We start from the raw sequence: 13,998 nt of genomic DNA, 5'->3' as shown, positions 1-13,998 counted from the left end.
AAGGATTCTTTTTCCTCCCAGTGACCTGGAATTACCCTCTAACAGTGTAAATGCCCCCAAGCTTTGGACTGACTTTTCTGCATTAACTTTGAGGCAGAGTTGCAGTGAGAAAATCTACCTCTTTAATAGGGGAAAATATTGCTCTCGTAAGTCTTTATGCAATGCACTTGAGCCTAATGCTCACTTACCAATTCGCCTTTATAACTTCCATATTGAGTGAATTAAGTCCTCCATGCGGGTAGTTATTAAAGAAGTGATAAGTGCTTTGTAATTCAGTAAAGGGTGGTCTGGCCATTTCATATTTTCCTAAGGAAATTGGCCACCTGAAGGGCAACACTCTTGAGAGCCCCTGGGGCCCCGGATTTTAGGCACAGAGCTCCCTCTGTTGGCTTACTTTCAAGCCAGCTGCTCAGACCTGGACCAGACTCCTGCTCTTTCTCCCCCAAGGCCCACTGGGAGTAAGGGTCAAAATCAATGTCTCTCTCCCTGCCTGAGGAAATTTCTACTCTTGATCAAAGACCTCCATATTCTCTGCTGGTTCAAAGCTGAGATGTCTAGTAGGGACCAGAAATTTCATAATCAACACAGTTTGATTCTCATCTGCAGACAGGAGGAGACTTTCTCTTAGGGGGTACAAGAGGTCCAACCCCCTGACCCCAATCACATGGGCACAGCTTACTTCTTTAGACTTCCAAGTGGTTGGAGATAGTGCTTGTTCCCATCAAGATTTCTGCAACCATTGCTTTTCCATGCCTTGCTGCAAGGTCACAGCATTCTGCTGAGGGACAGTTATTTATTAATTTGTTCATTTAAATTTTCTCTGACCAGGAACTGGAATGAGTGTTGCAGATACAAATGTCTACAACAGACAGGTTGCCTGGATTCTTGCATGGAGCTTGTATTCCATTAGGAGAGATGCTCAATAAACAAGTAAACACAAAACCCGACATAATTAGAGATTTTGACAAGTGATATAAAGGAAATATCTAGAGCGGCATTTCTCACACTTGGCACTACTGATATTTCTGATTGGATAATTTTTTGCTGTGGTGGGGGTGGGGAGGGGTTGTCCTGTGCTCTGTAGGGTATCGATGACGTCTGTGGCCCTTACCAACTAGGTGCCAGTGGTATCTCTCCAACAGTGACAGTCAAAAATGTCTCCAAACCATGTCAAATGTCCCCTGTGGGGCACAGTCCAGCCTTGACTTGAGAACTGCTGATCTAGAGGAAAGTTTGGAGAATGGCCCTAGCGAGGTTGGTTGGTTAGGGAAGGCTTCTCTGAGAAAGTGACGTTTTAGAAGAATCTTGGTCACTGGAAAAACCAAATGCAGAGAACCAAGAGGAGGGAACTTGTTTGCTGTTTTGGAGACTAGAAAGGAGACCAGAGAGGCTGAATCTAGGTGAGTGTGAGGCAGGTTAGTCGGAGCTGACGAGGGGCTCGCATGAGTCTCACCACGTGTAGCACCTCGCTGGTGTGGTAGAGTCTGAGTTTTGTCCCAAGTGAAGTGCAGGAGAAGCTGCTGGCAGTTTTTTGTGTTTGTTTTGGTGAGAAGGCCATGATTAGATTTGTGTTTCAGAAAGCTTATTCTGATTTGTGCATGGAGGAGAGTCTGTAGGCGGGCTGGGAGGAAGCAGAGGTCGTGTTTGAAGGCAGTGGTCTTTGTGATGGGGGATAGCAGCCTGGGCTCATGTGGCCACAGCGGGGGTGGCAGGAAGTAGGTAGAGTTGCTATCTGTGGTGGCGGTGGACCTGCTAATGGCCTGAGTGTTAGGAGGGGAGAAGAGCTGGGACCAATAATAAAGTTTGGCTTAGACAACTGGATGCTGTCAGGGCCACGTTCTCATATGGAAAAATCTCAGTGGGAGGAAAGCAAAGGTGGGGTTGGGTCTGCTAAGTTGTCAGCTCAGTGCCCAGAGCTCAGGGAAGAGGTCTGCTAGAGAGATACACGTATGTGCAGTCAGCACATAGATGGTGTTTGGGGCTGAGCACCTGAGGGATATCACCGTGGCTGGATGAGGGGGAGGTAAAGAGAAGGGTCCTAGGGTAAAGACCTAGGAGATGACAACATTCGGTGATCAAAGAATATTGAATCACCAAAGGAGCCTAAGAAGGAATAGCTAGAGTATAAAGAAACCCAGGAGAGAGGGCAGTCCAGGAAGCCAGAGATAGAGAGGAGAAGAGAATGCTTAAAGGGAGAGGGAGTGGTTAACGAGGTAAAGTGCTGCCAGGAGATTGGGTGACTGGACATAGAGGAGGGTTGATTGGATTTGCCAACATGGAAATCACTGGTGACCTTGGCATTGCAATTTCATTGGAGTTGTGGGTACAGAAGACAAATGGGATGGAGACTCAAAGGGAGATGAGTAAGTAGGGCCAACAGTGTAGACCATTCTTTTGTAACCATGTGCTGTAGAGAAGTGCAGAGATGTGAGTCTGTACCTAAAGGAGGATGTGGAGTCAAGGAGATTGTTTCTTTTCTCAGATGGGTTCTACTAGAGCATGGTCGTAGGCTGATGGGAAAACGTAGTCGAGAGAGAGTGAGGGCACAGGGAAGAGAAGGAGAAAAAACATGAATGAGTTTTTGAGAAGGTGAGGGGTTGAGGGCAGGGAGGAGGGTCCGCGCCGGGAGCTGACTGACAGCTGAATGCTTACGATCTAACATTGATCCCTTACGGAGTTCTTTCTGGAAGCAAAAACTCCTGCTTACAGCTCTTAGAGAACTCATGCTTTGGTGAAGGCCAAGGTCATGTGGGGAAGGGAAAGGTGGAAAAAGATGTGCTAATGTGCCGAGAGTGTTCCTGCCTCCTCCTTGTTTGGAGCAAGGGGGCCCACCTATTTCCCCACTCCTGATACTGCTCCTGGCAGTGGAGTGAGACCCGGTCCTGGGAGGGAGCCATGTACGTGGAGCTCTAAAGACCTCTGTCGCCCCTTTCCCCCTGGCACTAGGCTCTGTAGTGATTTCCTGTCCCCAACTGGGATGTTCAGTGCTGTGCTTCAGGCCATATCCCTCCTCAGCAATCAAGTTCAGAGTGCTGGTGAGGTTGGACCGGAGCTCTGGGCTCTTCAAGGGTGTGGGGTGAGGGCCATGTAGGTTCTGAGTGCAGAGACCCTCTGGCTGTGAGGTGGGGCAGCGAGTGGCTACTTAGCACAGACCTGCGTGGCTTCCCAGCTGTGTATGTCCCATGGGGCAGCCGATTCTATGGGAGATTTTGGAGGTGAGTAAATGGTGGATAACACAGATAATGATCCCTGTTCCTGTGCATTACAGTTCTGGTATATAGACACTGATGACAAACACATTATCAAATAATCAAATAAGATAGTTACCGATGGTTTTTAAGGTCTGTGAAGGATATCAACAGGGATTTGAGCCAAGAGCAATTCTAAGGGAAAGGGGAGACTCACCCTGCCCACACAGGGACTCAGAGCAGCTCCTACGAGAAGGCGATTTGTGAGTGAGAACCTGGGGAATTAAAGGAAAGGAGAGCTTCACAAGGGCCTGGTTGGGAATGAGCCCAGCACGTTTAAGGACCAGAAGGCGGGTGTGTGTCACTGGAGCCCATGAAACCGGGGGAGAGTGCTAGAGAAGGGGCCATGGAGTCAGCTAGTGGCCCTCTAAGGCAGGACCTTTGGATTTTATTGTCACAGCAAAGCGAAACTCTTTGAGGGCTTTAAGCAGGGAGGGTACACTGGCAACAGCCGAGATGGTTGAGGGAGGAGAGCGAAAACAGGAGGACAGTCAGGAGGGATGGCTGTTCTCCACAAAGTGGTGGTGGTCTCCTGCAGCACTTACGTGTACGCAGGCTGGGGTCACCATCCAGAGCCAGCCTGGGCAGTGGCCCTGATGGTGGAGAGAAGCAGATGGCTGAGGAGGGGGCCAAGTCAGTATGGCCATAGGTTGGTACGTTCAAGTACAACAGCCTGGAACACCCAGTGAACTGGCTGCCTCCCTGGCAAAATCCCATTTTTGTGAGTTAGGCCTTTTCTTAGGGTGCTAGCCGAGGGGGTGTGCCCTTGATCTTTTCTTCTGCTAGGAGACTGTGCATCTCTGCACCTGAATGGCACAGGTGTGTACAGGAACATTCTTTGTTCCTGGCACAAGCTTTGGAATTGATCAGGAAGCCAGCACAGATGCTGTCGTCTCTCATCTGTTCGCTGTACAATCTGATCTGAATGTCCCTTTCCGCGGTCCTGGGGGTCCCAGATGTGGGGCTGGCTCACTGTTGTCCTTGGTGCAGAGATGCTTGTAGAATTGTGTGCTGGTGTGCTGGCATGGCTGGCGTCCCCCCCCCCCCCCACACTCCTCCACCCGCCCCAGCCGCCATCCCCCCCCACACATCCATCCCCACCCCTTCCACCCCCCCCCATCACTCCTCCAGTCCCTGGGCCCCCAGGCATCTAGTACCCACACCCACAACAACTATCAAGGGAGGGAGAGCTGGATGACTTGGCTGCTAGGACCTGATGCAGCTCCCAGCCCCCTTGGTGCCAGAGCACCATGGAGCCGTTGCTCCCGATGGCTTGTTTATAATGCTAAACATATCAGACAATTGAAATCTAATGCTGCTGTCTGGATCACTAGACATAATGCGCCTGGATAACAAATCAATTTCCTCATTGCCCTACAAAGCTTTGGAGCCACATGCACTGCCCATCGTGTGTGCTCACGTGTGCGCATGTGTGCCCCCTAGCTCGCACATGCATATGCATGCCCACTAGTACGCTCATGCATGTGTGTGCTCCACTGTTGACTTGTGAGGAAGTGGAATTCAGGCTAGTTTCCCTAGGCACCCAATGGAGAGAAGGAACACCTGTATGCAATCTCGTTGTTCTCCAAACCTTTTGAGTTCTGCATGGGAAGAGTGGGCTACTCATATATATATATAAAACATCAGGGAAGCTTTAGTTTCAGCTGCCTCCTGCCAGGATGTATCTCCGAGTACAGTGAACATAATGTTTATGGTGTACCCTTAGGTAGGGCTATGTAAATGTGAATCATGAGTGCACTTTCAGAAAGCTTCACTTATCCGCTAACTTCAATTATCTAGAAAGAAGGCACAAAATAAAGTAGTAAGAAAACAAGGGTAAATAGCTACCCATTTGTATGGGTGTGTATGTGCAAGTTTTTCATATTTCCTTAGATCAGTAGTTCTTAACCTGTGGGTCACGATCCCTTTGTAACAATGAAAACTACATCTCGGCATTAGAAAGATTGAGAACCACTGCCTTACATCCTATTTTCTCTTACTTAACACACAGTTCTAAGAATAGCAATGGAATCAGCTATTTATTGCTCTGGTGGTGAATTGAAAACTTAGGCATTGCTTTCTCTAACCCTCACCACAAACAGATTTCCTATGAGGAAACTGAGGGACTGGAGAGGCTCACGTAAGTGGCACGAGGGCACCTGGCTTCCATTGCTAGAGCCTGTGTCATCTCCAAGTTAGGGTGCTTCCAGATGCCAGTGCCTGACCCGTATGCTCCAAGAAGTGGCAAGGAACTAGTCACACCACATCAGGAGGGAGGGGGCCCTGGGGGCAGCTGTTCAAGAGGTGAGGGTCCCCAGCCTGATATCAAAGAAAGAGCCAGAAAATTCTTAAAAATAACCATGGATGCAATAACCATTAGAATCAGAAGTCCTACCAGGGTGGGCCCATTTGCAGTAGCGAGATGTAAGTTCTGCATCCTGAAGCATTTCTGAGGGCTTTGCTGTGTTGCAGCCAAGCAGAATGGTTAGGTTGGTCATGATGATGGAGGGTCATCAAGAACGTGTTAATCATGATCACTTCACTCTGCTTAAAAAGGCAAGGAGGTGTGTCATTACATGCATTTTAGGGGGAAAAGGAACACACAGTAAGGAAGTTGAAAATACAAAGGTTTTGCATTTAGATTTAGTTGTCTAGAAAGTTTGGCTATGAAGAACAGCTCATTAATAGCCGTGAGAAGTCACAGTGAAAATAACAGCAATCTGACCCCAAAGGAGAAGAGGGGAAAGCTTGGAAAGACGAGGCAATTCCTGGTCTGCCATGTCCAATAGAAGGGAGGGTGTCCCACATCCCCCCGACAGAAACCCCTGTCTTCTAGGTGTGTCCACATGACCAAGGACGTTCTGCTAGGTGAAGGGTGTCTTGGCCCTTTTGTGGGCTGCCTCAGCCACGTTCATCTTCCGAAATTAGATGGCAGTGGATGTCTTAATGTCCTCGAGTTTTCTGTGTAGAGGAAGCATAAATATTAAACACTAAGTAGTAGAGGTATAAACAACTCTCAGGCATATCCACAGGACATGTTTTTAATTAAAATATGGACCACACAGTCTGTACCATCTAATTTTTAGATGCTTGGAGATTTCCAATTCATTTTCATATTGGTCAAAGCAAAAACAGAAGGAAGAAGACAGAGCTGTGGTACAAAAGCTTAAGCTCATTTATTCCAGCACACACAAAGGATTTTTGTGTTCTCCTTGAATGTATCAATTAATTTAATTTATGCCATGTTTCATTCCAAAACTGGGTATGAAGCACCTATCTGTGGTCCTGGGTCTCCAAGGCTCAGGATTGGATATCGTGAGTCATTGAGAGTTCAGCTGTTTCTGATAGTTTTTCTAATATTTCAGAAGAGACTCTGCATGGCCCTCCCTGTCTCTGCCTCACTCAATCGCAGCTGGCAGCATCATAAAATCCTGACCATGGAGGTCCACTGTGACCTCATTGAGGTTTTGGAGCTGCAGCTCTAAGCTTGGCTCTGGCTCAGGAGGTCCATGTTGTTATGTATTATGCCTCACTGCCACCTTCTTTAAGGAAAAGAGGTGCTCATTAGCTCTTAGCAGAGCAGAGATTCATTGCAGAGTGTCATTGAGGGCAGTAGCAAGAGGATAGGGACAGGGTACTGAGCTCACTCTCTGGCTGAAGCATTTCTCTTTTCTATGGAATGAAGAGGCATGAGAAATCCAGGAGAGAAACTTCTAGGGGAGGAAAAAGGCTCTTGGCTGGTGGATTCCAGCCAGAGATGGTGAGAAGAGACCATTCTTGCTTCTCAAATGTGCAGCCTGGCTTGGACCATAGTCCCATGGGCCAAAGAGCTCTTCATTTCCTCTCAAGTAAAGCCTTTGCCTTGGGAGGGTCCAGGGAGCCTTGGCTTTCAATCTTTTCTCTCTCCCCTGGACGCAGTGACCCAGAGGCAGACTTTTGCGTGTTTTGGCCTGAGGCCTTATAGTGTTTGCTACAAAGCAGTCATTTTTAAAATTGATGTTTTATGTCATGGGACTCTTGCTTCAGTGGCAATCTTGGGCAGAAGCTTTATATAATAAAGCAAGGTTTCTCAGTCTCAGTACTGTGGACATTTTGGGCTGGTGATTCTTTGTGGCGGGGAGCTGTGCTGTGCACTGTTGGGCGTTCAGCAGCACCCCTGGCCTCCACCCACTGTAAGGCAGTGGTACTCTTTTTCCCCAGTTGTGACAACCAAAACTGTCTCCAGGTGTGGTCACACGATTGCTGGGGCAAAATGGCCTCCCCTCGAGGACCACTGTGTTAAGAGACTAAAGTGGAGGGGATTTGTTTAAGGAAAGGGTGAGAGCCTGGAGCCCCCCTTTGCCTTCCTCTGCTCCCTCTCCTCCCTATTCCTGACTGAAGCAGGGACACCCAAATTGAGGTCAGAGCTGTAGATCCCCAGGAGGGCCACTGCCACTGCCACCACACATGCTACAGAGCTGTGTGGGCACATTGACCCATGTCCCGGCATGGCTGATTCTTCTCCCCCATGGTGGGAGTGGGTTTGTGAGGGGCCCTGGCAGGGCTGAGCCAGGCCAGCTAGGGGTCCTAGAGCAGAACCATCCGTCACCACCCCACTCAGGGTTCGGGCACCTGACCTTCCTATAGAAACGTGTTGTTGCTGATGGTTCTTCAAATGGCAAAACATATGCTAAAACAAGTGCTCACTGGAAACCACCCCAGCAATCCAGAAAAGCTACAGAAAGGGGAGGCCATGTGTAGTTGTATGGACCAAGTCCCCACTACTACCTTTAACAAAAGCGAACCAAACCAGCTCTCCTACTTTGTCTTACTTATTTATTTTTTTAGAGCTTGCCTTTCCCACTTAACCTCTTGGCCTCCCTGAGAGCACAAACCAGCCAGCAGAGTAACCCTCGTTGACCCCTCCCCACCCCCACCCTGGTCTGGTACCAAGTGGTGAGTCATAGGAGAACTTGGCAGGCACCCGGCGATGTCATCCGCAAATGTCAGGCCTGCACCTTCGCCGTCCTGCTCTTCCTTGGAACCTGCTCTGATGTGGCATCTGCGCATTCCTTGAACCTGTTTATAAATTTCTGCTGGAACGGTTTTCCTAGAGGTCGTGAGTGACAGGTTTCCTACCGCTGCACCCTTCTGCCACGTGGGGATTTTTATCAATGATTGCTGAAAAAAAAATGTCAACTTCCAGCAGAAGCCTGATGCCATTTTTAGCTTGAAAACTGAGAAAAGACTACTCAGCCTCTGGAAGGCACAGAGGGAGAATAATCGGCATAGCTGGCTCTGCCCCAGGACTCACGTGTGCCCCACGCTGCCTGAGGGCTTTTTAACGTAGTCTTGTCAGTGATCGCACCATTCTTACCAGGCAGGTGTGTTCTCATCCCCATTTGGCAGATGAAAAAACTGAGCCACAAACAGGTAAAGTCACCTAGACAGGGTCACATAGGTAGAAGTAGGGATGGGATGCTGGTTCCAGGGTAGGGTTCAGTAACTTTTTTCTGCAGAGGCCAGAGAGTAAATATTTTAAGTTTTGTGGCCACATCGCTCACGCTTCACCTATTCAGGTCTGTCATTGTAGCTTAGAAGTAGCCATGGGTGACAGTAAATGAATGGGCATGGACAAAGAAATTTGAATTTCATATCGTTTTCATGTGTCACAAAATATGATTCTTCTGATTTTATAAAAATATAAAAGCTATTCTTAGCTCTGGAGCTGTCCAAAAGCAGGTGGAGGGCTGTAGTCACTGTCCACTGTCCCGGAGCGTGACCTCTCACCACACTATTGCACTGTGGCCGTACAAAGCCGTTCCCTGATTTGGGAAAATGCAGACTCACCCAGCAGAGGAAGTGGTGGTCGTTATTCTATTTCACAGAGGATTCTTTGCAGCCAGGAGTACGTCCATTTCCCCACCACAGCTCAGGGTGTGCCTTGGTTGGGGTGGGGTCAGTCTGTGGGCCATGAGGGCTGAGAAAGATAAAGTTTTGGATGCAGTAGTGATTGATAGCCCAACTGTAATAAAAACATATTTATAGAATTCAAGTGGAGGCTGAGAGAAATGATTCCACTTATTTGAACAATTTGGTTCACAGTCCCTTGTTGGGAGCAGATCCTCGTGGGATGCTGGGCTCCCGTGAACAAAAGGTATTCTGTGCAAACACTGAATCTCCTTGGGAACTTATCAGTGGCTCAGGGACCACACCGGGGGACCTAGTGGCACAGGCAGTCCTGCTCCTTCTGGCTTTCCTTTTTGTCTGAAATGTTGTCAAGGTCCCTGCCGTGATGAGACCAGACCACCCAAACTGACCTGGGGCTACGAGGCTTCTAGGGAGAAGACTTTGGACCTGGAATCCAATCCAATACCAACCTGGCCACCTGGTCCATGTCCCCAGCAGATGCCAGTGTCTCTGGCTGCTCAGCAGGGACTTTGAGAGAATGTGGTACAAAACAGGCTCGCAGCGTACCTTATCGCTCTGCGGCTCTGAAATGCTTCCAGAGGCCCTGGCAGCCAGAGGCTTGCTGCCTTCCTGGCTCTGGCTCGACTTGGTGACAGATGGCAGAGCTACGGGTGTGGTTGGGCTGGGGAGGAGACGTCTGGGGAAGGTGGCTGTCACTTTTCTGGCCAGAATGTGCCTTCGGTAGCTCTGTCGTGAGATGAGCTATCGCCTCTCTGTGCTCTTCACTAAGATGGTACTCAGACCTCATGGGCACTGACTGAGAGTCGGTCCTAGGAGGGAGAGGTGGGCAGCGGGAGGCCTTTTCTTGAGATCCTCTGGTGCTCCATGGGACAGCAGGTGTGTGTGAATGGTCATCTTCTGCATGGCTTTACAGCTGGGAAGGCTTCAGTAATCGATAGTCTAATGGTTCTGAACCTAAGGACCCCAAAAGCAATAATGAGGGATATTTGACCGCAGCGTTTGGTCATTGTCAGAAGCGCTAACGGAAATCAGATCCCTACCCCTGACAGGCCTTGTTTTGCGAATAGAACTTTCAAGTTTCCTTGCTTTGGGCTGGAATTTATGCATTGGGTGAGTGAGCACTGGTTTGTGTCTGCTGATGAAAAGCTCTGGTTAATGGTGATTTATATCTTTGATTAATAAATCCGAGAAGATGAATTAATTAGTACTTAATACATGTAGTGTGCTTGCCAGACACAAAGCTCCTTAAACATGAGCTCTCCAGGGAACAAGTTCTAAAAGGAGATTTTTTGTGTGTGTGATGAAAAGGGGAAGAAACTGCTGATCTAGGGCAACCCTCTCCTTTTACAAATGGAGAAATTAGAGGCCCAGAGAGGTGAAAGCACGTGCTCAAAGTCACGGATGCCGGAGTGTCAGGCGAAGCTGGACTCTGGCTCCTTGAATATTAGATGCGTGTTCTCTCCACCAAACCCTGGGCCTCCCTGTCCTTAGGGAGCCTTCTCTGCTCCGGAGTCAGCTGTGCCACATCAAGCCATTGGTTTCCTTGAGCTCCAGAATGGATTGGGCTGTGGTCACCCCAAGGAGGCTATCAGTGTCTGGACCCTGGTGGCTGCTGGAGGCAGATGTGTGTCCCTCCTTGTCTTTTCTACCCAGAAGCCACGCCCACTGGCAAGCCAGCACTATTTTTTTTTAAGCCGCATCATTTGTGTTGCCTTTACCAGTGGGAGCTAATAAAGACCCTTAGGAAATCTTAAATACAGGGTATCCCAAAAGTTGCCCCAAAAGTCACGATACATACAGAAAAGGGGAAGTTGTAGCTAAATGTACCTTTATTTACAAAATAGTCATTAGAGAATTTTACAAAGAGGCAGCCAACCACATAGACAATATTTTATAAATATTTTGTAAAATTTCTAATATTTTATAAATGTACATTTAGCTACAATTTTCCCTTATCCCTACATATGGTGATTTTAGGGGTGACTTTTGGGACACCCTGTAGGAAAAAAGAAAGAAAGGGAACAGAGGGAAACTCAGAAAGGCAAGCAAGGAAATTAGGCTTCAAGTCTGAAGAGTGGAGTCTTTCTGGAGTTTGGAGACACTGAATGCCATGTGTGGTGGGCACCTGGACCCAGTGAATCCGTTCAATTCTTACAACGCCCCCGTCAGGCTCATATGTCCCGCCACTTAGAGGAAGAAACTGAGGCTCAGAAGTATTTGGGGACTTGGCAGAAGCCTAGCTGTGTCAGGCCCATCCAAGATGCAAACCAGATGTCTCTGGGTTGACAGCCAGTGCTGTGCCAGTACCCCTGCCACCCTCCCAGACCTGACTCTCGCTCTCCTCCTCCCTGCAGACACATAGAGAATTGGCGTAGCCTGCACACGCTCAACGCCGTGGACATGGAGCTGTATACGGGACTTCAAAAACTGTGAGTGTCCCCGGTTCACTTCCCGGGTGGGGCATTGGGTGTGGCAAGGCTGCCTTCTGTGCTTCCCCGGCATGGGACTTTTCTGGCAGAGCTGGTGTTATCTACTTAGGAGATGTCATGGGCTTCAAAGGCCATCTCTTCACTGCCCTGCACTTCAGTCCAGCCCAGAGAGGTAGGGCTTGTGTGTGGAAACAGCCTGAGGTGGGCCCTGGAGCCCTGTCCTCAGCCCTGTGCCTGGCTACTGAGCTCCTTGCGGTAGGAGATCTCTGCCCCTCTTCCTTGGGGTGTTGGTGCTAGTGGGTATGAGGGACTGGGACAGAAGAGATACCAAGTGGACTCTAGCCCTGTCCTTGTTGACCCACCGGGAGCTCCCTGCTGGTCAGGACATGTGGTGGTAGGTACATACACTGCTGGCCCATGTTCCAGCCTCTCACAGAGCCCCAGGGGTGTGAGCCTGGGTGCGCCACTGGGCGTGCCTGGGGATGGCTGGTGGAGGAGAGACGGCTTGACCTGCAGCAGCTGCCACAGGGCCAGCTGTGGCCTAACTGCCTGTTGGTCTCAGTCCAGAGCAGACGCCCCTCTGCTCCCTGACCCCACTGATTCTCTTTTCCTTTCTTGCCAGGACCATCAAGAACTCAGGACTTCGGAGCATCCAGCCCAGAGCCTTTGCCAAGAACCCCCACTTGCGCTATATGTGAGTAGAGGCGGGCTATGCGGAGGGGGGCGCATGTTGAGGAGCGAGCCCTGCGCGGAGGGTCCAGACCTGGCAGTGCCACTGTGTGTCCTTGGTCAAGGCCCTGAGCTTCCTTGGGGCTCCCATTTTACCTCTCAAAAGGAGGGTTTTGGATTTGATGATCTGCAAAGCTCCTGTCTGGGAAAAGGAAAAGTCTGGGACTAAGGCTTAGAAAGAGGGTGTCCCAACTCCCACGTTTATTCACTTTTATGATGAAATTTGCCATCTTATGGGAATGTAAATGATAGGAAGTTCCACTTATATATAATGTGAATACTGCACTTCTGAGACTGTTCGTGGATCTGCAAATGTGTGTGTGTGTGTGTGTGTGCACCTGCACGCAGGTGTTGGGGACGAGGCCTGGAAGAGGAGAGAAAGCAGGACCAGACTAGATCTTGTATCTAAACAGTCTCTGGGTTCAATGGGGAAGAGCTCAGAAAAGTGGAGAAACCTGTGGAAGGTCACACAGCTTTTGGGGGGGCAAGCTTGAGGTCACATGGCTATGGGTGGGTGTTCCTGTCTGTCTGTGTCTCCCCCAACCTGCCTCGTCTGATTGGTGGAAGGTCTCTGACTGGACCTAGTGGAAAAGCATCACACAAGCTTGGTGCTTCCTCTCCCAGTGTAGTTTCAGGCTGATAGACCCTGGGAAGGATTGCTATTTTTAGAGGGCAAAGGTGGACATGACAGAAAGCCTAGGGATGAGACAACAGGGGAAATGCTGGCCAGCTGCATTCACGGGGGGGGGGGGTGGTTGCTGTCTGGGACAACACTTCTTCAAGGATAGTGGCTGTCCTGGACATCGACTGGACGTGTTCCCAAAGAGCAGAAATTTTGCAGCAACGAGGTAGGGTGGGGTCTACTGCATCTGGGGAGACAATGGAGGTGTGGCAGTCTTTCACTGGTCACTTGAAGATTTCGCTGTTTGAGGCCCTTTGCGTTGACATTGGAAGGTTAGCCCGGATGGATGGGAATCTCGTCTGGAGAGGCAGAGCCTTTCAGGGAAGTGGAGGGCAGAGGAGCCAGGGCAGGAGGAAAGAGCGTAGGCCATGGTAGAGGGGGAGTTGTTTCTCTTTGGGGGTCCTGGCCCTACCCATGGGTCTCTATGTGTTTTCCTAAGCACATAGTGAGTGCTCAATAAGAATTGTTTTTCAATCAGTTACGGCCACCTCTGCTTTGTGCTGAAATTTCTTTCCTCCCTCTGGAAATAGCAAGCTCTGTGGCCACTGCTCAGGGCTAGATGTGTCAGTGCCAGGGGACTGAGACCTCCCTTTTGATGGCTGCGCTTAGCCGTTGCCCTCGGTGAACCTCTGTGGGGAGGTTCTCCTTATGTGTGTTCTCTGCAGCTCAAGGCATAGCTGGGATCAGAGAAGGGCCTTGGACCAGATGTTCCAGGTGTTTATTTTATTGAGGGCTTGAGTTTCATTATAAAATACCCCTGGGAAAAGCTTTTGACATCTGAGAAGTCTCCTTTTTCATAGTAACTTGTGCAAGGGTCACAAAGCCAAATGCCCGTGGTGGACAGGGTGGGGAGAGTAGAGACTGGGACCAGGAGTCCCCTCCCAAGGGATAGCCAGTAAGTGGCTCTGGCTGACCATGTAGGGTGGGGCCCAGTACTGCCAGACTTGTAGTTTCAAGAAGATTTGAAGATCCACTTAAGTTTTAAATACTGGCAATTAAA

At 49.5% G+C, this 13,998-nt stretch overlaps 1 protein-coding gene across 5 annotated transcripts in view; it reads left to right on the top strand.

Annotated features, from left to right (window-relative positions):
• NTRK3 (neurotrophic receptor tyrosine kinase 3) overlaps nucleotides 1-13,998 on the top strand; it is a 361,705-nt gene that overhangs the window by 55,903 nt on the left and 291,804 nt on the right. For all 5 annotated transcript variants that reach the window (XM_003788654.2, XM_003788653.2, XM_003788652.2 and 2 more), the window contains exons 2-3: nucleotides 11,513-11,587; nucleotides 12,210-12,281. In XM_003788654.2, the coding sequence (XP_003788702.1) occupies nucleotides 11,513-11,587; nucleotides 12,210-12,281 (147 nt within the window). The remainder of the gene's footprint in view (nucleotides 1-11,512; nucleotides 11,588-12,209; nucleotides 12,282-13,998) is intronic.

The sequence above is a fragment of the Otolemur garnettii genome, unplaced genomic scaffold (genome assembly GCF_000181295.1).
Source record: "Otolemur garnettii isolate 467f Iridium unplaced genomic scaffold, OtoGar3 scaffold00029, whole genome shotgun sequence".
Lineage (NCBI taxonomy): Eukaryota > Metazoa > Chordata > Mammalia > Primates > Galagidae > Otolemur > Otolemur garnettii.
This window is presented reverse-complemented; position numbering and strand designations above follow the sequence as displayed.